The sequence below is a fragment of the Echiichthys vipera genome, assembly GCF_963691815.1.
Source record: "Echiichthys vipera genome assembly, chromosome: 17".
Taxonomy (NCBI): Eukaryota; Metazoa; Chordata; class Actinopteri; order Perciformes; family Trachinidae; genus Echiichthys; species Echiichthys vipera.
Genome location: NC_139842.1, coordinates 7,381,551 through 7,404,188, shown reverse-complemented (window position 1 = coordinate 7,404,188; position 22,638 = coordinate 7,381,551). Strand labels below are relative to the sequence as shown.

The 22,638-nt window shown below is 42.1% G+C and overlaps 3 protein-coding genes across 4 annotated transcripts; 1 reads left to right on the top strand and 2 right to left on the bottom strand.

The window, feature by feature from the left end:
* Nucleotides 1–6,082: 6,082 nt before the first annotated feature.
* On the bottom strand, nt 6,083–11,534 carry syngr3a (synaptogyrin 3a). Its single transcript, XM_083931831.1, has 4 exons — nt 11,391–11,534; nt 8,894–9,128; nt 8,309–8,454; nt 6,083–6,295 (listed from the first exon to the last, which is right to left on the bottom strand). Exons 1-4 carry the CDS (start codon nt 11,490–11,492, stop codon nt 6,086–6,088), a joined length of 693 nt encoding a protein of 230 aa, XP_083787957.1. The 5' UTR covers nt 11,493–11,534; the 3' UTR covers nt 6,083–6,085.
* A 2,512-nt stretch (nt 11,535–14,046) lies between these two features.
* On the bottom strand, nt 14,047–15,530 carry gfer (growth factor, augmenter of liver regeneration (ERV1 homolog, S. cerevisiae)). The gene is made up of 3 exons (XM_083930925.1): nt 15,150–15,530; nt 14,539–14,753; nt 14,047–14,359 (listed from the first exon to the last, which is right to left on the bottom strand). The coding sequence occupies exons 1-3, from the start codon at nt 15,360–15,362 to the stop codon at nt 14,197–14,199; spliced, it is 591 nt and encodes a 196-aa protein (XP_083787051.1). The 5' UTR covers nt 15,363–15,530; the 3' UTR covers nt 14,047–14,196.
* A 58-nt stretch (nt 15,531–15,588) lies between these two features.
* drg2 (developmentally regulated GTP binding protein 2) lies at nt 15,589–22,086 on the top strand. 2 transcript variants are annotated; one of them, XM_083931818.1, is made up of 14 exons: nt 15,589–15,614; nt 15,878–15,970; nt 16,387–16,547; nt 16,820–16,909; nt 17,482–17,542; nt 17,799–17,889; nt 17,986–18,058; nt 18,316–18,406; nt 18,576–18,673; nt 18,926–19,002; nt 19,119–19,207; nt 19,592–19,650; nt 19,802–19,855; nt 21,760–22,086. In XM_083931818.1, exons 2-14 carry the CDS (start codon nt 15,907–15,909, stop codon nt 21,844–21,846), a joined length of 1,095 nt encoding a protein of 364 aa, XP_083787944.1. In that variant the 5' UTR covers nt 15,589–15,614; nt 15,878–15,906; the 3' UTR covers nt 21,847–22,086. The 2 variants fall into 2 exon arrangements, with proteins under 2 accessions (XP_083787944.1, XP_083787943.1); XM_083931817.1 differs by having other exon boundaries at nt 15,595–15,667.
* The last annotated feature ends 552 nt before the right edge of the window (nt 22,087–22,638 follow it).

The window sequence follows — 22,638 nt, the reverse complement described above, 5'->3', positions numbered from 1 at the left end:
TTTTTTTAAGCATCCTGTAACTTCTGCATAATGGGACATAACACAAACTGTGCGTCTTCATAACCAGCTACGTGTTTTCAACTGTGTCATTAATTAGAAAATGTACACGGGAAAAGCAAAACAACTGTCTGTTGTTTTACCTAAAACGTACTGTAAGCAACTGAAACATGGTCTACTTACAAGTTTTTTATCCATTCAAGCTTTTAATTGTTCTTTGTCATTTCTCAGTTTTTCTGATCTATGCTGCACTGTTATACTTTTAATATTGAATAGTCTTTCGCTATGACTTGGCTTATGATTTTCTTCAAATGACTGTAATGCATGCATTATTTCAAGGAGCCATCCCAAGTCTATTTCATATCACTTAAACCTACAATAACTGATTTATTTTGGCCTCTTCTGGGCAGCGTCAACTAGATGTGAACCACTCACTCATCTTCAACCGCTTATCTGGGCTCGGGTCGTCGGGGCAGCAGCTTTAGCAGGGGACCCCAAACTTCCCTTTCCCGGGCCACATTAACCAGCTCTAACTAGGGGATCCCGAGGTCCTGGGTCTTCCCTGATGCCTCCTCCCAGCTGGACGTACCTGGAACACCTCCCTAGGGAGGCACCCAGGGGGCATCCTTACTAGATGATCCTGAACCACCTCAACTGGCTCCTTTCAACGCAAAGGAGCAGCGGCTCTACTCCGAGTTCCTCACGGATGCTGAACTTCTCCCCCTCTCTCTAAGGGAGACTCCAGCCACCCTCCTGAGAAAACCCATTTCGGCCGCTTGTACCCGCGACCTCGTTCTTTTGGTCATGAAGATGTGAACCATAGAAATAATTTCTATGATGTGAATGCAATATTGACTTCAACACTTTTAAACAAGGTGTCCGCGGGGTTTTAGAAAGTATAAAATGTTGATCACTCAATCGAGTAAATAACTAAGACCCGCAAAAAGTCTTTAACCCCATTTTGTGAGGTGTTAAGTTCTGTAGCTTCAACATGTGTATTTGTCCAAAGATGTTGTACACTATCACACAGTTTGCATACATTTTATCATTGCATGGGTGTGTAGTGGTATTCTGTGTAGTTTATTTATCCTGCTGGATTTGACTACATCTCAAAAGGACAACCATTACTCGCTCACTGACCCACTGACTGACGACTGCTTAATAAAGTTACATTAAGGTCCCTTTACGTCCGGGTGTTCAACTACCTGTGCTATCTAACAATCAATATATAGTAGATGTAATTTAAAGTGTTGCTGATGTAACCCGTGGTTAGAACTTGAAGTGGCAATGACCTCTTAAAATACCTGGCAACGGTCTTAGATGTAATTAAATTTAACATCAGGTGGGGCGGCAGGTGGCACAGTGGTTAGAGCAGTCGCCCCATGTAAAGAGGCTAAAAGTCCTCGAGGCAGCAGCCGCAGGTTGGACTCCGACTTGCGGCCCTTTGCTGCATTCTCCCCCTCTCTCTCTCACCCCATTTTCTGTCTATCCTATCTAATACAAGGCTTGAAGACTGCCAAAAAAATGTAACCTTAGGATTCCCGCATACACCCTGTTGAAGTTGATTAGGCGAAATATGGCAGATGTTTCTTTTACAGATCCAGCAGTTATGGAGCAACATTATTCATTAGGAGTCTTGTTTCTGTCCACCTGATAAATGTAAGTTCAACTTTCAGTTTGTTTTATCTGTTTGTTTGGTTTCTACCAACTGTATCTTGCTTGTTAGCTACTATTTTAACCAGCTGCCTGTCTGGCCTTTATTTGCTTAGCAGGTAGTGTGCTGTGTGTTTCTACAGCATTTTCATTGAAAACAGCTGCGCCCTGCACCCGAAAAACAACACTGAGAGTGAACTAAAACCCTAAGTTGCAGGCTGGACAAGGAGCTGTACATTCAGGTGATAATTCTCTGTAGTGTTAGCACTATGAGTAACTTCTTTAAATTGTTTTCCGTTGTCATTTGATACATTACAAAACACAAATCATCAAATATTAAAGTCAGGGACAGAAACGGGCAGTCCAAAACATGTTTTCTTTTTTATTTGAGTGACGGTCAGACTGCAGTCCAGAGACATTCAGGTAATAGACAGTGACACACATCTCTGTACACAGCGTTTTTACACTGAAGAGGTCAAACACCTTCAGAACAGGAAGAAACAACTCAGAAGAAACATGTTAAAGGGGTAGTACGCTACAAAATCAATGTTTGCTTTGTTGGTCGATGGGGAGGTGGGGGGTTACATTTTTATAATCAATATTATGGGGGGAGATATCGTAACATCCATGCAATTTATTATACTGGAAACCACACAAGTGATGGCCCCCGCGTTACTACATATCACCTTTTTTATAATCTCGGTCTAACAGAATGACAGTATGACCACATAAAACTTTGATTTTGGTGCAAACGGGCCCCTTTATGAGAGGTCAAACAATGTATTTCCAACAAAAAATGCATTCTAGTTAATAAATAATCATTTTTTTTTTTTATATTTTAGTACAGGACAAACCATACCCTAGACAGCAGCACACACAGGTTCCATTAACTTCAATAACGTACTGAATTTTACAATCAACCAATACCACAGTAGTGTACATGGGCCAGAGCACAAAACATAGAGAATGCTTGTATTATTTTCATCTACCACACTGACTGAAGAAGAGACAGAAGCACTGAGAACAATAATACAACCTGCCCTGACCGTACCCCAATAGTACCTAATACCACCATCAACACCCCAGTCTCACCTAAACCACAGTTAACAGATCACTGACAGACCAGTAATACCCAAAACTTTACTTGTGTTTTGTCTTATTTCAGGACCATTGTTCATACTTACTGTATATCATCTACTTTCAAAACCAACGGCTGTTTTAAAGATTAAAAGTCAGTTGCTTCAGGGTGGAAATAGTTGTCAGTAATGTTCACACAACTTGTAGGTAATTGGCTGAAAAAGCACAAAGTATAGTCCTTTAACTTGCACCAAACAGTATCAAACTATACCCCCCCCCCCCCCCCCCCCCCAAACCAAGTGCCTTGAATGTTTTGGGATTTCAACCCCACCTGAAACCCCATCCAGTAATGCTCCAGCAGTGTTGCACCCTTTCCTGAGCCAAATCCTAATAGGAAATCTGTTATCCCCCAAGACTACTTTGAAATGATCTTAATTTAGAACAAACAGAAACGTTTTCTTTTTCTTTTCCATTGTCACTGTTTCGTGTGAGTCGGTGTCTTATCTTTTATTTTAGTAGAGGGTATCCCTTTTTACGCTTAGCGGACATTTTCTGTCAGTCTTGCTTAAGGCTCTACTACTTTTCTGAAGTTTAAAGGTAGAACATTACAGTCACCGGGGCTTGTTTCACCCTGGAGCTTTGACATGTGCATGTGTGTGAACAATAAGATTATGAGGTTGAGATAACATCCCTGAATAACCAAAGAATGATTTGGGGCGTATGGACGCAACTCTGAGAATAAACTGTGATTGATATAAAACACAAGAATCCTGTCAGCTGGCGAATCTCACTTTGCAAAAAACAACTGGTCAACTTAAGAATTACATAGTATTCAATATATAATGAGTTCTATACAACAATTTCATGCATTTATTATCATGATTACTTTTAAAACTCTTGAGAGCCTGTTGTCCCGCTGCTGCAGTAGCTCCTCTGGTCTGCAGAGGGCGCTGTTTACACAGGATCAGTGAGAATAGCAGGCAAGGCATTCTACAGGTCAATTATATCACTCTAAGATTTTATATTTGGCTCTGTTCATCAAAAACAAACTCTTAATTTCATCCTTTGTAATTCATATATCTTGACACTGATAATATATTAAGCAGAAATCCTATTTATTTTTTTTGTATTTTGGGGGAAATTATTAAACTGTGTAACAGACTTCTGATTTCCTCCTCTGCTCTAAAACAAACACGTTCAAAAAAATAACTTTTCGGCACCACAACATTTTATTTACTACACACATTCACACATCATTTTCACACACAGACCCACCACACGTCTCTCACGCACGCTAATATACGTGCACACCTCTCACACACACACACACACCAAGACTACAGGTTTCGCTGATGGCGAGCGTACGTGAACGACGGCACAGAGACACACACCGACATGGTTGGCATGGTTACTATCTACATCAGGGCCCTTAGTGACTAATCCACCCAACCCTGTCCCTGTCACCATGGCAACAAATTCAGCCCACCCACCCAACCCCTCAGTGGCAGGATTGCAGGATCAATGAATAGCCAGCTAGTGATCCTTAACATCCTACAAACAGATTCTTCTTTTGCCTGAGACTGCACTGAATTTTCCAGTGACCCGACCTCCCTCGCTGAATAAAAGCTGTTGCCCCCCCCCCCCCCCCCCCCCCCCCCCCGCTTTGTGATTACATAAAACCCTGTAGACATTAACAACATAGTAGTAACGTGGTAATCAGAAGACAGCAATAAGAACAAAGGGCAGTTTGGCAGCTTCTAAAACGTAAACATAAACAGACCTGACTTTCCCAGAATCTCCATACTCGCCCCTTTATACACACAGCACACAACATAGGACAGTGTCTCAAATCACACACTACACACATTCCCTGGTGCTATGGATGCATTATGGGACAATGGGCCCCTGGGCACAGACCTGCCTCCCACCCCTCTTGACGGTGGTCATTTTGAGTCTCTGCGGTCGTTTTGTGTCTCTTTGTAGCCTTTTTTTTAATACCTTTGTAGTATTTTTGACTGTTTGTTGTCAATTTGAATCTTTTTGTCGTCACTTTGCAACTCTTACTAGTTCTTTTGGGTCTTTTTATGCCTTTCTTTTTGCGTATTTTTGTAGTCTTTTTGTCTCTATGTGGTCGTTTTGCGACTCGTTGTAGTCATTTAGGGTCACTGTAGTTTTTCCCATTTCTTTGTGGCCATTGTTCACATCTTTCATTTATTTTTGTCCTTTGTAATAATTTTGTGTTTCCTTGTTGTCGTTTGTTTGACTTTCCGACAAGAAGTGCTCAAAATCCCTTCAAACAGAGAATCTGATCCAGGCTGAGTAAAAAGAATCATTTTCACTGCATGGAGCAGTACCATAAATACTAGAAAAGATGATATAAAGGCTCATTGACCAATACTCAATTTGGTTTGTTATGTCAGGATCTGTTAGATTCAGATATCATTTCCATAGCTTTGGAACTTCACCAGGGAATCTCAAAGTCAGATCAATCGTTTTAGTTCAGAAATTTGCCTGAGATCTGTTAGTACAATTCAAACACTAGTATGTAATTTGAGACAGTGACTAAAATTGGTCTAATCTGACGGTAACTAGTCTACTCACAGTACAGTATATACCTACCTACGGACCGACATAAGAATGTGAGATATTGCACTTTGTCACAAAAATGTATTTTTTGTTTTTTTACAGCATGTGGAAATCTACTAAATTAAGTCACTGTCTGAGACACACAGTACAGTATGGCACTTAGTTGATCTCTAAGTTTGGAAACATGCAGATTCAACACACAGGATCACTTTTAACTGCAGTAGGGAAAGGGGGAGGAAGGACGAGGCTGTACTGTAGCTGTAAAAAGAAAAACATTCCCCGTACTGTTTGGCATGAAAGGGGATTTTGACACTTGATGAAGGTACTGTACGTGAGTGGCTTCTGCACTACTTTTGTCCAATACATGTTGGAGTCACTCACTTGTTGATCCCTTCATATTTTTCACATTTTTTGTCAAAAAACCGTTTATATACTGCAAATTGGCCTCTTCTTCTACATTTCCTCTTCCTGTTTTCTTTTTCTCTCATCTGCTCTAATCCGGGGACAGTGGATTTGCAAAAGTAGGAAACTGAGTTTAACAAACAGCGAAAGAAAAGTGCAGATAAAGCTGGAATGTTTAGGAAGCAAAGTGAACAAGAGGAGGAAATAAAGACGGAGAGGCCTTTTTTCCTTTTTCTTTTTAACAATTATTGAAAATTCAGCCCCGATCAACACAAACAACTGCAGGTTTTACATCACAGAAGGCAAGGTTCTATCACTTTCCTCTTAGCCATCTCCCAACCTTCCTCTTCCACCATCAGGTCTGTGTTTTCTAGTAAATGGGAACCTGGTATGTAGGCGCTGCGTTGTTCTCAGTGAATGGTGGACTCTGGTAGGTCTCTGTGGTCTCAGTAGTGCCCCCCACCGGTGAATTGGAGGGGTATGGCTGGGTGGGCGCTCCGCCGTCCATGTGCTCCGTGGTGAACAGAGTCATGTCTGTGCCGAGCAGATATTTCTGGACTGCACGCACTGTTAGTCCGGCCTACAGGGGCAGCAGGGAGATGGAAAAGATTAGAAAAAAACAACTCTAGGTACCGCACTAAAGTAAGCCAGACTGAATCATGATGATCACAGATAGTCAGCCTAGTTTATTGCCTCTTTGGAAATAAAGATACCTTGACTTTGCCTTACAGGAATAGTTCGACATTTTGGGAAATATTATTTGCATTCTGAGAGTCAGATGAGAAGATTGATACTACTGTCATGTCTGTCTTATAAATATAAAACAATAGCCAGTTAGCTTAGCTTAGTATAAAGACTGGACACAAGGGGAAACAGTTAGCCTGGCTCTGTAACAAAATCCTTCGTTGTCAGGCAACCAGCTCCCAGCCAAGGAATAATCTAGCACATGACCCCCTATAATAATAAAAACATTTTTTTGTACATTCTCAATTAAACAATCAAGATGCGTGTTCATTTATTAGCTTTAGAGGTTCTGCAAGCATCGGCGTGGCATAAATGTTCCATTAGGGGGGCAACACCTCTCTACCTCTGTGTATGTTGGCTGTTTTTAAAAAAATGTATAAACATTAGTATTTTGAAAGGGGTCATCCCTATGTTGCCCCCAAGCGGGGAACATTTTTCAGGAAAAAGGGTCCAATGTTCCCTGGTCGCATAAGCCCCTGCCTTATGATTTAATTCAGCCTTTTTTTTTTTGGGTTAGGGGTTACGGTTATGGTCAGTGTTAGGGTCTACAGTATATAAGCCTGTTTGCAGTGGAATTTGGCACTATTTGCGGGAAAAATAACAGACCGGGGAACATCTGACCTTTTTCGGTACATCAGACCTGGGGAACATGGGTACGCTCCCTTTGAAAGGACTTCTCATGAAACCACTAGGGGTTAAACTTGTGTTTTGGATATGATTATTATACTGTATTTAGTCGTGCACAGATCTGACACCGATCGGCTCTCCTCCACCACTCTTTGAAGCTCTGTGGGCTTTTCCAGGCAACGGTGGCAGTCTTTGTTTCCAGTCTTTGTGTAATGCTAAGTTAACCTGCTGATGACTACAGTTTTATATTTAACAGACATATATGAGAGTGGTATCAATCTTCTGATCCAACTCTCTGCCAGAAACTGAACAAGAGTATTTGGCAAATTACAGAACTATTCCTTTAAAAAGCTATAAGTGTTAATGACACATCTAAATTGGTAGACCTCAATTCAACCGATGCATGACCAGTTTGTCGCTTTAAATTTAATCAGGAATGGGTTACTTTTCATAGTTTAGGTCACAGATAGATTATAATATAATACAGAGGCGATTTGAAGTGTTAACTTCTGACTTTTCTCTTTGAAAAGTCAGACGGCTCAGTCTAAAGCAGCTCAGCTCAATATAAAGATAGTGACATATTTTAGAATACAACACAATTTTCGTATCCTATAGTATTTTGTGTAATACAGTGTCTGAGGAGAGGAGCTTTAGAGGGATTTAGACAGGCGGAAGCACTTTGAAGTCATGGTTGATCCGCCAGATGTGGTTGAAAAATATGTAAAATAATTTTTTTTCTGCCATTGAGTAGAATGGGGGCTTTCCTGCACCTGTGCCTAGTAATAGCATTAGTAGTAGTGGTGGTAGTAGTAGTAGTAGCCCATTGTGTCATAGTCTCATAATCTGCCCATGGTTCAGCTGATATTGTATATGTCAACAGCTGTGTGTTTTTTCAGCAACTCTAAAGGGTAAACCAAAGAACAAAGGGTGAAACATTTGTGTTTTAAGGTTCAGGAAAGGTTTATGTTCATGTTTCAGTGAAGGAAAGCACCCGTCAGTCACCTATCGGCTGGTTAAAGACCAGTCTGCACTAATTGACCCCAAACTTTCCGGGCCTTTCCACACCTTAAGATGAAAAATCCCTATCCAGAAATAGTTGTAGGTTGTAGGTTATTGTATTTATTTATTTTTGAGAAGCTATATGAACATTTGTTGCATTTGTTTCCATTGTTGCGTGTAGGTATGTGAGCCTCTGCGTGTATCTGTAGTTGCACGTTCTTACCCAGGTGATTATGGAGAAGAAAGAGAAGGCGATTGCAGCCCGGGCTGCATCTGCACCCTGATTGAGTGGCAGCTCGTCAGGTGTGGTCTGAGACCACTGATTGGCCAGGAAGCAGAAACTTACAAAGTACAGGAAGGCCCAGAAACCTGCAAGAAACCAGTGGAACAATAACAACGTTGTCACAATAAAAAGAAAGACAATTTACTAAAGTGAACCTAAAAGAAGAAACACAGTGACCTGCAGGTGCTGATTTCTTAAATCTGGGCCATCTGAAGCAGTTCTTTGTTCCCTTTAGAAACCTCATTCTCTGATACCTTTTATGTACGTTTACAGGTTTCATTTCTCTTGATGCCTAGTAGTGCAAGAAAGCATTCATCTGGAACAAAGAGGCAGGTCTAGTTTGGATACTTTTTTTAGTGGCATTTTGGGGAAAACCCAGCCTTTTGACTCCTTCAATCACAAGCTAACTATGAAATGTCCACAGTGCAAATGCTGTCTTGCATTTCTCGACTCATGGGAAGTTATCAACTTAAACCTTTTCGTGTCAACTCTCGCTTGTAAATACAATTGAGCGCTCCTACCCACCTGAGAAGCCGATCTCGAGCATTATAGCTTTCTTTCTGTCTTTCACAGAGCTGATGGAGGAGAACTTGTAGTCGAGCAAGAAGAAGAAGGAGCACGCCAACAGGCCCACCAGGCCCACGAACACACCGTAGTTGCACGCGTCTGCGTTCTTATTGAAGACGCAGTGGAGACGCTCGCTGCCCATGTTCACGTAACCCTCGTTCACGATGGAGGCAAAGACCACCAGTGAAAATATCTGCAGACGGGGACGGAAGAGGAGAGGGGTAGGGAAGGAAAGATTGAGAATACGAATGTGAGAGACAGAGGAGGAGGTGGAGTAAGGAAAAACCAATTAACATACAAGTTATTGCTTAAACAATCACCATATCTCTATCATATTCTCTCACTGTCTCCCTTGTCGCTGGCTCACTTGAAACAGCACTACTCGAGAGTGTCTCTTTGAGCGTGCTCAGACCAAAGGCATTAACCTAATTTCCCTTCTTTCTCTCTGACTGAATGACTGACTGAAGAGGTGGATGCTTCACTTCCCCTCAAGAATCACATCGCCCTGAGGCGGTGTGTATACCAGAGCTGGCAGTGTGATAAAGGTTTGCTACAGTTCATGCTATAAAACTTTTTCCCCGTTAGTTCATCACATTTTTTATGAATACCGCCACTCTTCAGGCCTGATCTGTAGATCTTTATTTCCTACCTCTGCTCTGCACTCTTACACTGACACTGATCAGCTGACTAACACTGTGTGGCAGAATAGGGCCATGTGACTGACACACACACACACACACACAAGCAGAAATGCACTCACACTTGGGGGTGTGGGTCATATGATGGAGTAGGGACACACAATGGGATAATGTTGGATACACATTTTAAACTAATCACATGTCTAGATTTAATCTGAGCAGACACACTCGTTCTTTTAGTCATTCAGCATGATAAAGCTGCATAGGGATATGATATTGACATGATATTTAAAATATGACTCCATTGTGTGTGTGTGTTCTTTTTAAGCCCTGTTATATGCCGTGTGTGTGTGTGTTTCCTCTCTGTCCCCTGGCAGAGTGGTGGCATGCAGGTGGGGTTGGTTACCAATCAGCATCTGGAGTAGAAGAAGCGGTCGGTGTCAGTGCACCATTGTGGCAGCTTCTGAGCTGTGTGTGTAGCTTATCCTGAGCTGTGTACCTGGGTTGACTCCCTTTGGGGGCGGGAGTGTGTAGTGTAGTGTGTTTTCAACCAGCTAAAATGGCTCTTATGCACTGTTGCATCACATCAACAATCCAACAATGCCATATATATATATTAATAGGCTACTTCAGTAACAGGGACCATTTATTCAGCTTAAAAAGTGCATACATTTTCAATACTTTAACCTAGAAGTAGCTGATTATAGTTTTTAACTTTAACTTGAGTAGGATTTTGTATTAGCACTTTCACTTAGCTTTAAAGGATGTGAGCACTTCTTCCAATGAATATCAAGTTGGGGCATGATCTACATCTTGAAATTTTAGTACAATGGGGGGCGGGTAAATAGGCTACACCTTGACAAAATGGGCAATTAAACTTTAAAGCAAATTAGCCCAAATTGTTAATATAACAAACATCAAATGACAATGATTGCTGTATTAGCTATACGCGTGGATTTGTCCTTCTCAGAGGGCAGGCCCATAACCTCCACATCACCCACACCTGAACAATCCAAATCATATATAAACTGCAATATGTACAACACATTATCCATCTGTAGGCAGCGGAAACTAATGAGGGTGAAATGATTATGCGCACACATCTCACGCTCTCTTGCTCGCTGTGTTTGCCCGCACTGCTAAAGAAGACCTTCTCCGCGGCTCTGCGTGCGTAATGGTGATCACGGACCAATCACGGGTGGGATGACGGACGACGACCGTATAGGGTAAATCAGCAAAATCATTAGCTGAAAATATGAATGACATAAACGAAGACGGTGTGTGTGTACATAGTGAATAACACGGTTATACGTGAGAGGAAAAAAAAATAATAATAATGTTGGCGTGGTGAACAGGGAGAAGGAGGCTGGGGAATGAAAAAGGATGTCCGTCTTTCTTATTTTCGAAACAATCCGGGTCTGGTGTGCTGCACATAAGGCTGTATTTATAAAGCATTGGCAGGCCAGATTTTTCGCAATGGTTATAGGTGAGGAGAGGTCGATTTCTATTCCAGAAAAAACCCCACATCTGTGGTGAAATCAGTGTCATGGTCCGGGTGTCAGACAGCCACCGGGCCTCGGTTACACCCTGTGTACGCTACATTTCCGACATAAACATTTATTCTGTGGTTTCCATTTACACACCCTGCTTATCAATTATCGCTGGTTTTCTGGGAGTCTGTATTTGCAGTAAGAACACGTCACGGGTCTCGCGCAGCCACGATAACAGACAGCCCCCACATAGGTTACACATCCATCCAAACACACACACACACACACACACACACACATCCACACATAACAAAATAACGCTCTCACCCAGGACAGCACTCTGAGGATGGTCTGCGGCTGTTTGGCGAAGGTAATCGGGTCGATAGTGGACCCGGCCCGGCCCGCTCCGAACGATCCCACTCCGTCCATCTTCTCGCTCTCTCGCTCGCTCTCTCTGTGCGCTCCTCGCGGCTCCACGCTCCCCGGCTCCACGGCAGGATGGATGCGCTGCTGCTGCTCTCTGCTGCAGGGACGGGTCCAGCGCGCGCGCACGCACGCATTCACAGGCGCGCGGGCGCAGAGGAGGAAGCAGCGAGTTGAGGGAGCGTGCATGACAGACGTGCCCGCGCTACTGTGGTGGGCTAAGGCACATAATTTAATATTATCATTAATATGGAATATTATAGTCTAAAATGATCGGGAGCTAGTGCTACCATAGTGGATGAAACAACAGGCCACTGACTCACTGTTGACTGCCACAATAAACAAGGTTGTTGTTGGTTTGTGGTAGCCTACCATCATTTTGGGGCCTCAAAGGGTTTTAGTGTTGTATCCTTAAGAAACTGATGCAAAAGTGCTCAAAGTCAAAGAAGCAGAGGTCATAATATCTAGACTTTAAATATGGGTCAAGCTCTAAAAACACTGGGTCATTTTGCATAATGCAATCTGCCTTTTGGGTCAAATTTAGGATTTGGGGCAGTGTATAAGTGACCGGGCTCAGTCAGATTTTGGGCTAGGCCTTCTGTTAAATGACATGGTGTATACATTTGAAATAAATTGTATAAAACCAATTTCCCAAGAAAACAGTCCACAGTTCATATTTTGTCCAGGGCCCCCGCTAGTCAGGCTATAGTCAGGATTTAAAGAAATTTAATAAAAATTATGTCATCAGTGCAACGCTTTGTTCTGTGAGTTTTGTGAGTGTCTTTATTACCAAATGTGGTCCTGGAGACACTTACTGTAACGGAAACTAATAGGGTGGCAGTTTTGAGTATTTTGCTAGGTGTTGTCTGACTTTCTGTCTGTCTGTCTGTGTGTGTCCAGATTTTGTAACCGCAATAGCGTTGCAACTGCACATTCCCAAAACGTTACAGGTGTGTAGTTGCGATCAAGATGAAGGCCAAGTTTGAAAATGTGTGTGATCTGAGTAAGGGTCGTGAAAGATACAGTCACACAATTGTACAGGTTTGTGGCTGAAAATCCAAATGAAGGTCAAGTTTATAGATGATTGTGGTCCAAGCACGGGGTGTAGAAGTATAGCAACTGGCCATTGCACTCCAACTTTACGCCCCTGGCCCCATTTGGTGTGTTAGCTATCTTTATTAGACCTCCACTCATGTTGAAGATAAGTCATGTGAGGTTACGAAACTCAGTGTACTAAATACAATAATAAATTTGATTATTATGAAACATGGCATGGAGAGAAAAGTCTCATGATGATGTATTCATGCCAAATACCATAACAGTCAGCGTATAGTCACAAGTTGCTTATCATGGGATATTCACTTATGTACTGTAGCCTCAACAATAACCATTTTGCTCGACACTAATCTGCCTCAACATGAAAATATAAAGTGATCCTTGTGTTGTGAGAACCCAGTGGTATCATTTTCACTACTATTGCATGAACCGTGTTATGAAAATGACAAACTGAAGCTGCTGTGATATACAATATCATGCTTACATGGTTCACACCACTAGAGGTCAGTGACGTCTACTTTAAAATCCAATATTTAACAGTCATTTTAATTAGACAAAGTAAACAAACATACTAGTATCCTAAATTAAGTAATTCAAACCCCACTAAGGGGGATACTGGTTGTTGAGTGTATGTGGAACTAATACAAAAGCCATTTATAGGGTCATATCAGTAAAACCAAAAATTAGCAGCTGAGCATTAGGCTTGTGTGTGTCCTCTCCTCGTTCCTTAAATAACAAATTCATAATTGGACAGTTTATTAATAACACACATACAGATCAGGTCACATGGCTTGAAAGGCCCTTGACTAGAGGAGAAAAGGATTCACATAATGCTTAAACTAACAGATGATCCATAAACCCTAATCTTTTGTATAATGTTTATTCTCTAAAATGTCAAACTTAAATGTTATCAGTGCCCAGAGTGTCTTTGAAAGTGCTTATTTCGTCCGATCAACGGTAAAAAGCAATTTACAGTGACATAAATTAGAGAAATACAAGAAAAGTATCACTTTGATAAAACAAAAGACATTTTTACTTAATTTAATGACTTAAAATGATCAAACAATCATGGTTGAAAATAGAAAAATACATCATTACTAATTCAAGCAGTAAATTATACACATATAATTTTTCTCCAACATATTTAAAAGTAATAGTGATGGCTCTAATTATGACTGACAATTTTCCCCCCACATTTAAGAATCTGATATTTAGTGTTGTAATGATCTGGGTTAAAACCACCAGGAAATAGCATCTTAATGGTTAAATCAGTTTGTACCTAACTTACTAGCTTTATCAGACAAATAAGGGATACATTGTTTAAGAATACATTTTCCATTTTATACAAGATTGGATGTAAAATTTCCATAAACATTTGTGTCGCAAACTCCCCAAAAAACTGGAAAAAACAAGAGGTTCAGTGAAACTTTGCTGTGTTTATTATGAGTAACCCCAGAAACAGAGAGGGAAACTTATTTGTTTTGGTTCTTTCATTTTTTCAGCCATATTAACTAACCACAAAACAAGAATTGGTACCACATAGCCCATCTATCCTCGTGTAAAGTTTCTCCACCACTGAGATGTGAGCTCCACCTTGTGGTGTTCCCACTCAAAGTTTTTCCCCTCGCAGGTCTCCGCTCAGTCTTCACATCTCTCAGTCACAGGAGCCGTCCTTCCATCCATCTTTCCACCTCTCATCCACACGGGAGCAGTCGAACTCAGGCTTGCCCAGCCGGATGTTGATGTCATTGTGGATGTGACAGAGCCACTGAGAAAGAGCGTGGCGACTCCTGGTGTCTGGCTGATTGGTTTTCAATCTGCGGAGATGACGTGGTGCATTTAGAAACAGCCTGCTCTTTCCTAATTTATGACATCTTAAAATGTGAAAATGTGACAGTTGCAGGTCCGTTTGTGCTAAAACCACAAGCAAGCAGTTAAGATGCAACAAGACCTGCTATGTGCCTGTCAGCCTGCATATTAAATCCAAAGGTCTGACCTGCCCCTGAGGTCTTCTGCACATTCATCACACGGGAAGAACTTGGAGAAAAGGTTGATGAACTGCCCCATCTCTTGTTGCTGGGTAGAAGATGGACGATCAGGGTAATATGCCGCCATCGTGTGCAGGAAGGACCAGGTGTTACGCCCCAATTCTTCCCTGTCCAACGGACACTGGGGGTCTTGCTGTGGCTCTGTCTCTGCAGCTCGGGTCTCCTGGGGAATAGCACAGACACACAGCGTGTGGTTTCTGGTTAGACAACTGCATTATGTGGTTAATGTTGATTTGTGTTTATACATTGCTTATGTCTTGTCCCTACAGCCAGGTTCTTCACCACAGCTTGAAGATCAGGATTAAATAATTGACATTCAAAGCTTTGGGCGGGAGGGGACATTTTCCTCTGCACAGTGGATGAAACCCAATTTAACAAGCATGGGGCATTGCGTCATGACATAGACTTTCTAGCTCGAGGAAGAACAACACTCAAACACACTGATACATTTAAAATGTATATCAGTTTATAAACCATCTCTCAGTCTAGCCACACTTTATCACTTTAAAAGTAATATTTCCACAGATCCTCCAACAAACCCGCCTTGACCTCCTGTCACCTGTACAGCAGCTGTCGTGTGTTTCTTCTGGATCTTCATCCATGATTTAAAGTCCGTACAAGCCCTGCATGGTTTCTTTTTCACATCCCCGGTCTGCTCCTGCTCTTTACCGGAGCTGTCCTCCGGTGGTTTACCGGCCAGTGCGAACGGGAAACCTTCAAAGCCGGGCGGGCTGGAGGCGGATGATCCCCTCGGTCCTGCGGGCGCAGCCATGTTCGCTCTCTATATATTACCTAATAACTCCGACTGACCTGACATAACATCAGCAAAGTCCGGCTGTCAAATGACATCCGACTGGACACATTATCACCTTTTAATATTTAGCTCTACCGTGCAGACGGTACCGCGGTCACGCTGCACACCTCCCGGTTGATGTGAGCGATGAAGGATACACGGGGCAAAATGTGTGTAACAGTGAGTTTCCTTGTTTCTTCCGGACCTTTCATGGGCACGGGACGAGTTCCGGTTGGTAATGTCAGTTGTCGGTGCATGCTGCGAAGTGAACCGTCTGTCAAAGTGTAAACTTCTTTCTATTACAACATTTAAACTGCTGACATTAAATGTGTCATATGCAGATATTATTTTACAGATGCGTATTTTGAGTTACTGTTTTAACGTCTAGTCCAGCTGGTGTCTGGTTAGCTTGTTAGCCGGGTGGCTAACAAAGCTTACAACTGTGGAGTGAGAGTGACACGTTTCTGTTTTCTCTTCTTCCCTCTCCTCTGCAGTGTAGCTGCAGCACACACGGCACTGCACGATGGGGATCTTGGAGAAAATCGCGGAAATAGAGCGAGAAATCGCTCGGACACAGAAAAACAAAGGTAAGAAAGGGCAGAAGCTAAGCTAACTGTGCTAGCTACAGCATGATCTCTCTCTCTCTCTCTCTCTCTCTCTCTCTCTCTCTCTCTCTCTCTCTCTCTCTCTCTCTCTCTCTCTCTCTCTCTCTCTCTCTCTCTCTCTCTCTCTCTCTCTCTCTCTCTCTCTCTCTCTCTCTCTCTCTCTCTCTCTGTGTGCGTGTCAGCTGTCAGTGTTGTGTTACTCATTAATGTCACAGAAATTCAAGGAGAACTGGCTAATTGACACCATACGCTTGATTCGTTACCACACAATTAAAGGAACAATCCCTCAAAACAGGGTATCTCCAGATGATACTAAGTGTGGTGCTTATGCTGGTGTTACAGTTAAAGTGCAACCTTTCACCCCCTCCTCTCTCGCTCTCTCTCAATAATTTCTCCAGCCACTGAGTACCATCTGGGTTTGCTCAAGGCCAAGCTAGCCAAATACAGATCTCAGCTCCTGGAGCCCTCAAAGTCGGCGGGGGCCAAAGGCGAGGGCTTCGATGTCATGAAATCGGGAGATGCTCGTGTCGCTCTTATCGGTTTCCCCTCTGTGGGTAAGGTAGGTCAATGTGGCGGCGAATGGGTTGTGTTTTCTGGTCTGGATCTGGAAAAAAATAAGGTTTTCCATTTTACTGTCATAGCTGTGGTTCCTTAATCCTGCAGTGTGTCACACACACGCATACACAAATAACAAAAACACACACATTAAAAAAGTACTTGAACCAACTTGAACATTTTTCTAACGTTGAAAGGCACCAAAAAGAGAAGAGAAACACATCCCAAACATTCAACACGTGCTGATGTAATTGAATCCTCTGTTGTGTCCTGCAGTCCACCTTCCTCAGTCTGATGACGTCAACGGCCAGTGAAGCTGCTTCCTATGAGTTCACCACTCTCACCTGCATACCTGGTGTCATAGAGGTAACACACACCCACTCCACTGTGTATCTTAAAGCAGTTCTTAGCTTTCTTGAATGTCTCACAGCACTTCCCTCCAAACTCCCACCCTTTTCCCCCTGCCTGCCTTCTGATGCTCCCTCCTCCCCCGACCCGTGCGGTGAGAGGGAAATGCATTCAAGTGCCATGGGAAGTTCGAAGTTTCGGACCTTCAACAAGGCAAAGTGTACTGGAATGTCTGTCAAAGTGGGGCAGCCTACTAGCGAACTAGCGAAAAATGCACTTTGCCTTGTCGAAGGTCTGAAACTTTGGACTTCCCGTGACACTTGAACGCAGCCTGAGAAGTGCAAGAGAAACGGGGCGACGGATGACAGGAAGCTCGGCCAAATTGTATTGTATTGAATAAAATGATTGGTCAGGCTTTTAGCATAAATATGAGAATTGAATATTGATATTTGATGATTTATTATAGATTTTAGCGTGCCATACGTTTATTAGGAGCATTTTAAGATTACAAAAGAAAAGTGTTAAAATCCCGGAGAGGTAAGAATTGCTTTAAACAAAAAGTGTTTACACTGTTCTTTGTTGCTCTCCAGTACAAAGGGGCTAACATCCAGTTGTTGGATCTGCCAGGAATCATTGAGGGTGCTGCCCAAGGTATGCTTAGGTTTCATGGTTTTATATTGTGTTTGCTTAAACCTTAAAATGAGCAGACGTCAGAGCTCTGTAGTATTCTATTCTAGTATTCTACTTTATTATTATGTTATAATGAAAAAATGTTAAAGAAGATCTGTGGGATTTCAGAGTAATGAAATAATTATTATAATTATAATTTACATGCTGCCACTCAGAATAATAGGAAAAAAACATTCTCATAGTGATTTTAATACAGCGACTCTTTCACTTTTGATAGGTAAGGGTAGAGGTCGGCAGGTCATTGCTGTTGCCAGGACAGCAGACGTCGTCATCATGATGTTGGATGCCACCAAAGGAGATGTTCAGAGGTGTGTGTGTGTGCGTGCGTGCGTGCGTGCGCGCGCGTGTGCGTGTGTGTGTGTGTGGTAATTTCATCACCTAATGCTTGCCTTTTGTCTTTCTAGAGAACTTCTAGAAAAGGAGTTGGAGACGGTGGGCATCCGACTCAACTGCTCGAAGCCAAATATTTATTTCAAGGTGAAAAAACTTGTTATCATTCTGGGCGTATGTGGATATCCATCTAATTTTAAAGAGATATGGCTCATAGTTTTTGATATATTGTGGCAAGTGAAATGTGGGTCAAGGAAATTGTACCTGTCACGGTACCATGCTTTGGCATTAATGGGTGTTGTTACTAGCAGAGCAACAGAAAAAACAAAAAACATTCATGCAGGAATGGATACTTAAAGTTCTGATACCAAACTGTTAAAATGTGTGATTTTTTCTCCCTGTAGCCCAAGAAAGGTGGCGGCCTCTCCTACAACTCCACAGTCCCTCTCACCCACTGCTCAGAGAAGCTCGTCCAGCTAATTCTTCATGAATACAGTATCCTTCACCCTGTCAGCATGCAGAAAAAAAACATGATCTCACTGGTCTAAATGTTCTAGGTTTCTTCCTCAAAGAGACATTTCTGTGTCTCCACTTCAGCTTTTCCATGGACTTCTTATTAAGTCACAGTCATACTTGGTTGATTTCTTTAACTCCGTCTCCTCAGAAATCTTTAACGCAGAAGTTCTCTTCCGTGAGGACAGCACACCGGACGAGTTCATTGACGTCATTGTCGGGAACAGAGTTTACATGCCTTGCCTATATGTACGTCAGTCCAATCATCTGGGTTGGGTCTCAGCATCGTAACTTCGAAAATTTCAAATGTTTGGAAGCCAAATTCCAAGTCCAAAGATGTTTTTAGGAACTCGTATGTGAAGTGAAAATAAGAAAATAACTCTTTTTTTGGAGTAGCGAGGCTTCAGCAAATCTCCATAGCTTTGCCTAGTTCTTCTTCTTTGTTTACTGCAGCTTGTGTACATTAGTTTAGAGTCCTCATCTTATTTGTGGCATTCACAGGTGTACAATAAGGTGGATCAAATCTCCATCGAGGAAGTGGACCGCCTGGCTCACAGACCTAACAGTGTGGTCATCAGGTCAGATATATATACGGTTGTGTTTGTGTGAGAATAACAGTTTCCATCTCACTCTTTTTATATGCATGCAGTCAAAAATCATTCTCCTTTTCTGTCTGTCCCAATGTATATATCAGTTGTGGGATGAAGTTGAACCTGGACTACCTTTTGGAGACGTTGTGGGAATACCTGGCTCTGATTTGCATTTACACTAAGAAAAGAGGAGGTACAAACATTTTCTCTCATTCACTCATTAGGGCCTGATCGGACGGAGCGTGTTTGAGCAGCCTGGGCGGCTTTTTTGTGACTGTTTTTAATGAGGGTGCAGTGTTTTGCACGAGCGCCCTTAATGCTTTGAGTTTAAAAAAAACTCAGCTCAGGGAGGAAAAGTGCCCAAGGCCATTTGACTTCATAGCAAAAAAATATTGGTTGGCTGAGGACAGGTGATTTGGTGGTTGCCTAGCAAGAATAACAAAAAGACACTTTGTCTGTTCTGGCCGTCTTCAATAAAAAGGCTGTGGGGTGTAAAACGCGCTCTGTCTGGTCAGGGCCTTAGCACATGGATAGCTTTTATAAAAAATGAATTTTCCATTTCTTCTTTTTCCATTAGAGCGCCCAGACTTCAACGATGCCATCATTATGAGAAGAGCAGCTTCAGTAGAACACGTGGTAAGCAAAGTGCACATGAATTCACTCATATACTATCAACATTTTTGGAACATTTGCGCGTAAATAATGACCCCACTGTAAACAGACCTACTGTACCCACACTGTGTATGATATCTTTGCAAATATGCCCGTTTTGCTTTCTTCCTCACAGTGCCATCGAATCCACAGGACCTTAGCCAGCCAGTTTAAATATGCTCTGGTTTGGGTAAGTTCGAGTTTTCAGAGGCAATTACCTTCAGAAACAACAAATTTGCCCGAACCACGTCTTTCGTCTTTCTGAGCAGAATAAGCAAAGACTGTTTGTAGATGTCATGGATTGTGTTTGAGACATACAGTGACTGATGTATCTTTTAATGATGCTCTTTCTACTAGAAGTGAAAGCTCCTGCAGTTTTGAGGTCACTATTCAGTATGTTTTTGTTCATTGGGCAGAATGAAAAATATGTGCATTTATTTAGGAAAAAAGCTCTAACCAGTGTGTCATTGGTCAAAAAACTGCATATAACCACCAATTTGTGGCTCAACGCAAAATTAGCACCAGTTCATTGAAAGTTTAGCTCATTAGGACTCTCCTAGAATTTATCAATGAACGTCTTTGCTCAGTTATATCTAGTACGTAGTAATTTCATACTATAAAAATCACAGAAGTAATTATACGTCTGTGGTAACATGCATATTAACATGACATTGCTTTGCTTTGCGTTGCTTTAATCTCTCAATGGATTGCGCGGCAGAAGTGTACGCACTCACAGCTGGAAATATATTTTAGTAGAGAATTCATGGTGCTCAGGAGAAAGAGCGAGTCGTCCACTCATCAGAAAATCGGTGTTGCGTTCCCAGGCTCCCCGAGTCTGCATGTCAAAGTGTCATTGGGCAAGGCACTGAACCCCAAAGTGCTCCCGATAGCTGTGCCATCAGTGAATATGTGTCGTGATTAGATTCACTTCTGATGAGCAGGTGGCAACTGCCATCATTTTATGAATGTGTGTGAAACAGTGAATGCAGTATGTGGTGTAAAAGCGCCTTAAAGAAAGGAAGACTAGAAAGGCACTAAAGAAGTACAAGTCCATTTACCATGAATGTATACTTGATATTACTGTATATATTGTATGAAATAGGGGCACTGTGTATGCACACGGACTGTAAGCCAGGAGTCAGCAATGTTTTTGAAGTGCCATTTTTACATTTATTTGTTAAGCAGTGTTAAATGGACTTGGACTTGTACTTATATAGCGCCTTTCTAGTCTTCTGACTACTCAAGGTGCTTTCACAGTGTTTGTCACATTCACCCATTCACACAGACATCTACACAGGTGGCAGTGGACATCTACATACCATCTTATCTAACCATTCACACCACATTCACACACCCATGCGCAGCACAGGGAACAATTTGGGGTTCATTGTCTTGCCCAAGGACAATTGGACATGCGGACCGGGGGAGCTGGGGATCGAACTACCGAAATCTTGAATGGAGGACGACCCACTCTCCCACTGAACCACAGCCGCCCCTCCATATCAACGTCTCTAAGCCCGCTCCCGCAGCGTTATTTTCCCCCCACCTACATCAATCTGTGACGAAGGTAACAAGTACAAGCCAATCAAAGGCAGAGTAGGCCGGGCCTTCGAAATGTGGATGGGGAAAATTAAGTGATGTCCAAACAAAAGCTTCATGAAGCTATGTAAAGTATTTTCTTTATTTTCTTTTCCCTCTAGATGGCACTCACTGTTCAACAAAGGGTTGAAGGCACAGAATTACCAATCCTTGAGCCTTTTCCCTTTAAACCAAGAGCGCCATCTAGTGGCTTCATAAAATAAAGAAAATGCTTCGTGAAAAAGTCAGTTAATAACAGGCAGTGCACCTACCAACGACTGTGACAGTGGATGAGAAAGCACTACAACATTTCCCCAAATATTTTTTGCACTTTTGTTGCTTGTGAGCCATTGGTTAAGCTGTATTACACAAACCTATCACAACTAGATACAATGTCCTTATAATGCAGTTCATGTATGTTAGGGGTGCAGAGATCTCAGTTCATTTGACAGTACACTTGAAACCCAAACAGACATAAAGGAAGGGTCTGAACTGTGTCGTCTGTTGGTCTTCCAGGGAACCAGCACCAAGTACAGCCCTCAGAGGGTCGGCCTAACGCACATCATGGAGCACGAAGACGTCATCCAGATTGTTAAGAAGTAAAACGAGCTCCTGATCGAAGAGAGAGACTGAGCAGGAGGAGTCACACTTGTTGGAGCAGTTATAATGGAGAGAAAAAAGGTCCACTGTACAGTAGATATACAGCAAAAAAAAAAAAGCCACCATTCTTATTTTGTATATGAAAATTAAGAAAGCGCATTAAAGGGACAGCGCAAACCTTAGATGGCCGTGGACAGGAACTGATGCATTTTACCTTTTGATTATAAGAAGATACATCGATTTAGAGAGAAAATGGAGGAAAAGAATAAAGTCCATAAAATGTAAATCATTGTGTTTGTTTTATTCCGATACATTTTACCTTCATGCGTTTTTAGTATATTTTATTTATTGTTAATTATCAAGCAAATAATCATGAGTACATTTAGTAAGATTATATACATTTTAAAAAATCAGTTCAGTACTATGGAAGGAGCTGTACTCGAAAAAGTGAAAATAAGTGGGCAGGGGTTGGCTCTCAACAACAGAGAAACTAAAGCTAGCCTCCTCTGTACCTCAGGTCTCGCTGCTCGGCCATGTCTCTGTAGTGACAGCTAGCGTTTGTGTAGGTGTGAGTGTGTGTCAGCGTGGCTGTGTGTGTTTGTGTGAATGAACGTATATATATTTGTGTGTGTCTCTGTGCATGAATGTGGGAGGGTTGGGTTTTTTTAACTTTCTTCTCCTGATTTTATTTGATGTTTCTCTTCTTCTGTACATCTCTGTGAGGCACTTTGCGATACTTTTCCATATGAAAAGCGCCATATAAATACAGGTTGATTTGATTCGAAAGCTCCTTTA

Excerpts from the sequence above, each read along its gene's own strand:
- syngr3a (XM_083931831.1), bottom strand. The coding sequence starts at position 11,492 with ATGGACGGAGTGGGATCGTTCGGAGCGGGCCGGGCCGGGTCCACTATC. Across the intron at positions 9,129-11,390 it reads TCCTCAGAGTGCTGTCCTGG|ATATTTTCACTGGTGGTCTT; the intron begins GTGAGAGCGTTA and ends CCCCGTCTGCAG. Across the intron at positions 8,455-8,893 it reads GCTCGAGATCGGCTTCTCAG|GTTTCTGGGCCTTCCTGTAC; the intron begins GTGGGTAGGAGC and ends GGTTTCTTGCAG.
- gfer (XM_083930925.1), bottom strand. The coding sequence starts at position 15,362 with ATGGCTGCGCCCGCAGGACCGAGGGGATCATCCGCCTCCAGCCCGCCC. Across the intron at positions 14,754-15,149 it reads ACACGACAGCTGCTGTACAG|GAGACCCGAGCTGCAGAGAC; the intron begins GTGACAGGAGGT and ends GCTATTCCCCAG. Across the intron at positions 14,360-14,538 it reads GCAGAAGACCTCAGGGGCAG|ATTGAAAACCAATCAGCCAG; the intron begins GTCAGACCTTTG and ends TCATCTCCGCAG.
- drg2 (XM_083931818.1), top strand. The coding sequence starts at position 15,907 with ATGGGGATCTTGGAGAAAATCGCGGAAATAGAGCGAGAAATCGCTCGG. Across the intron at positions 18,674-18,925 it reads TTTACATGCCTTGCCTATAT|GTGTACAATAAGGTGGATCA; the intron begins GTACGTCAGTCC and ends TGGCATTCACAG. Across the intron at positions 19,856-21,759 it reads TTAAATATGCTCTGGTTTGG|GGAACCAGCACCAAGTACAG; the intron begins GTAAGTTCGAGT and ends TTGGTCTTCCAG.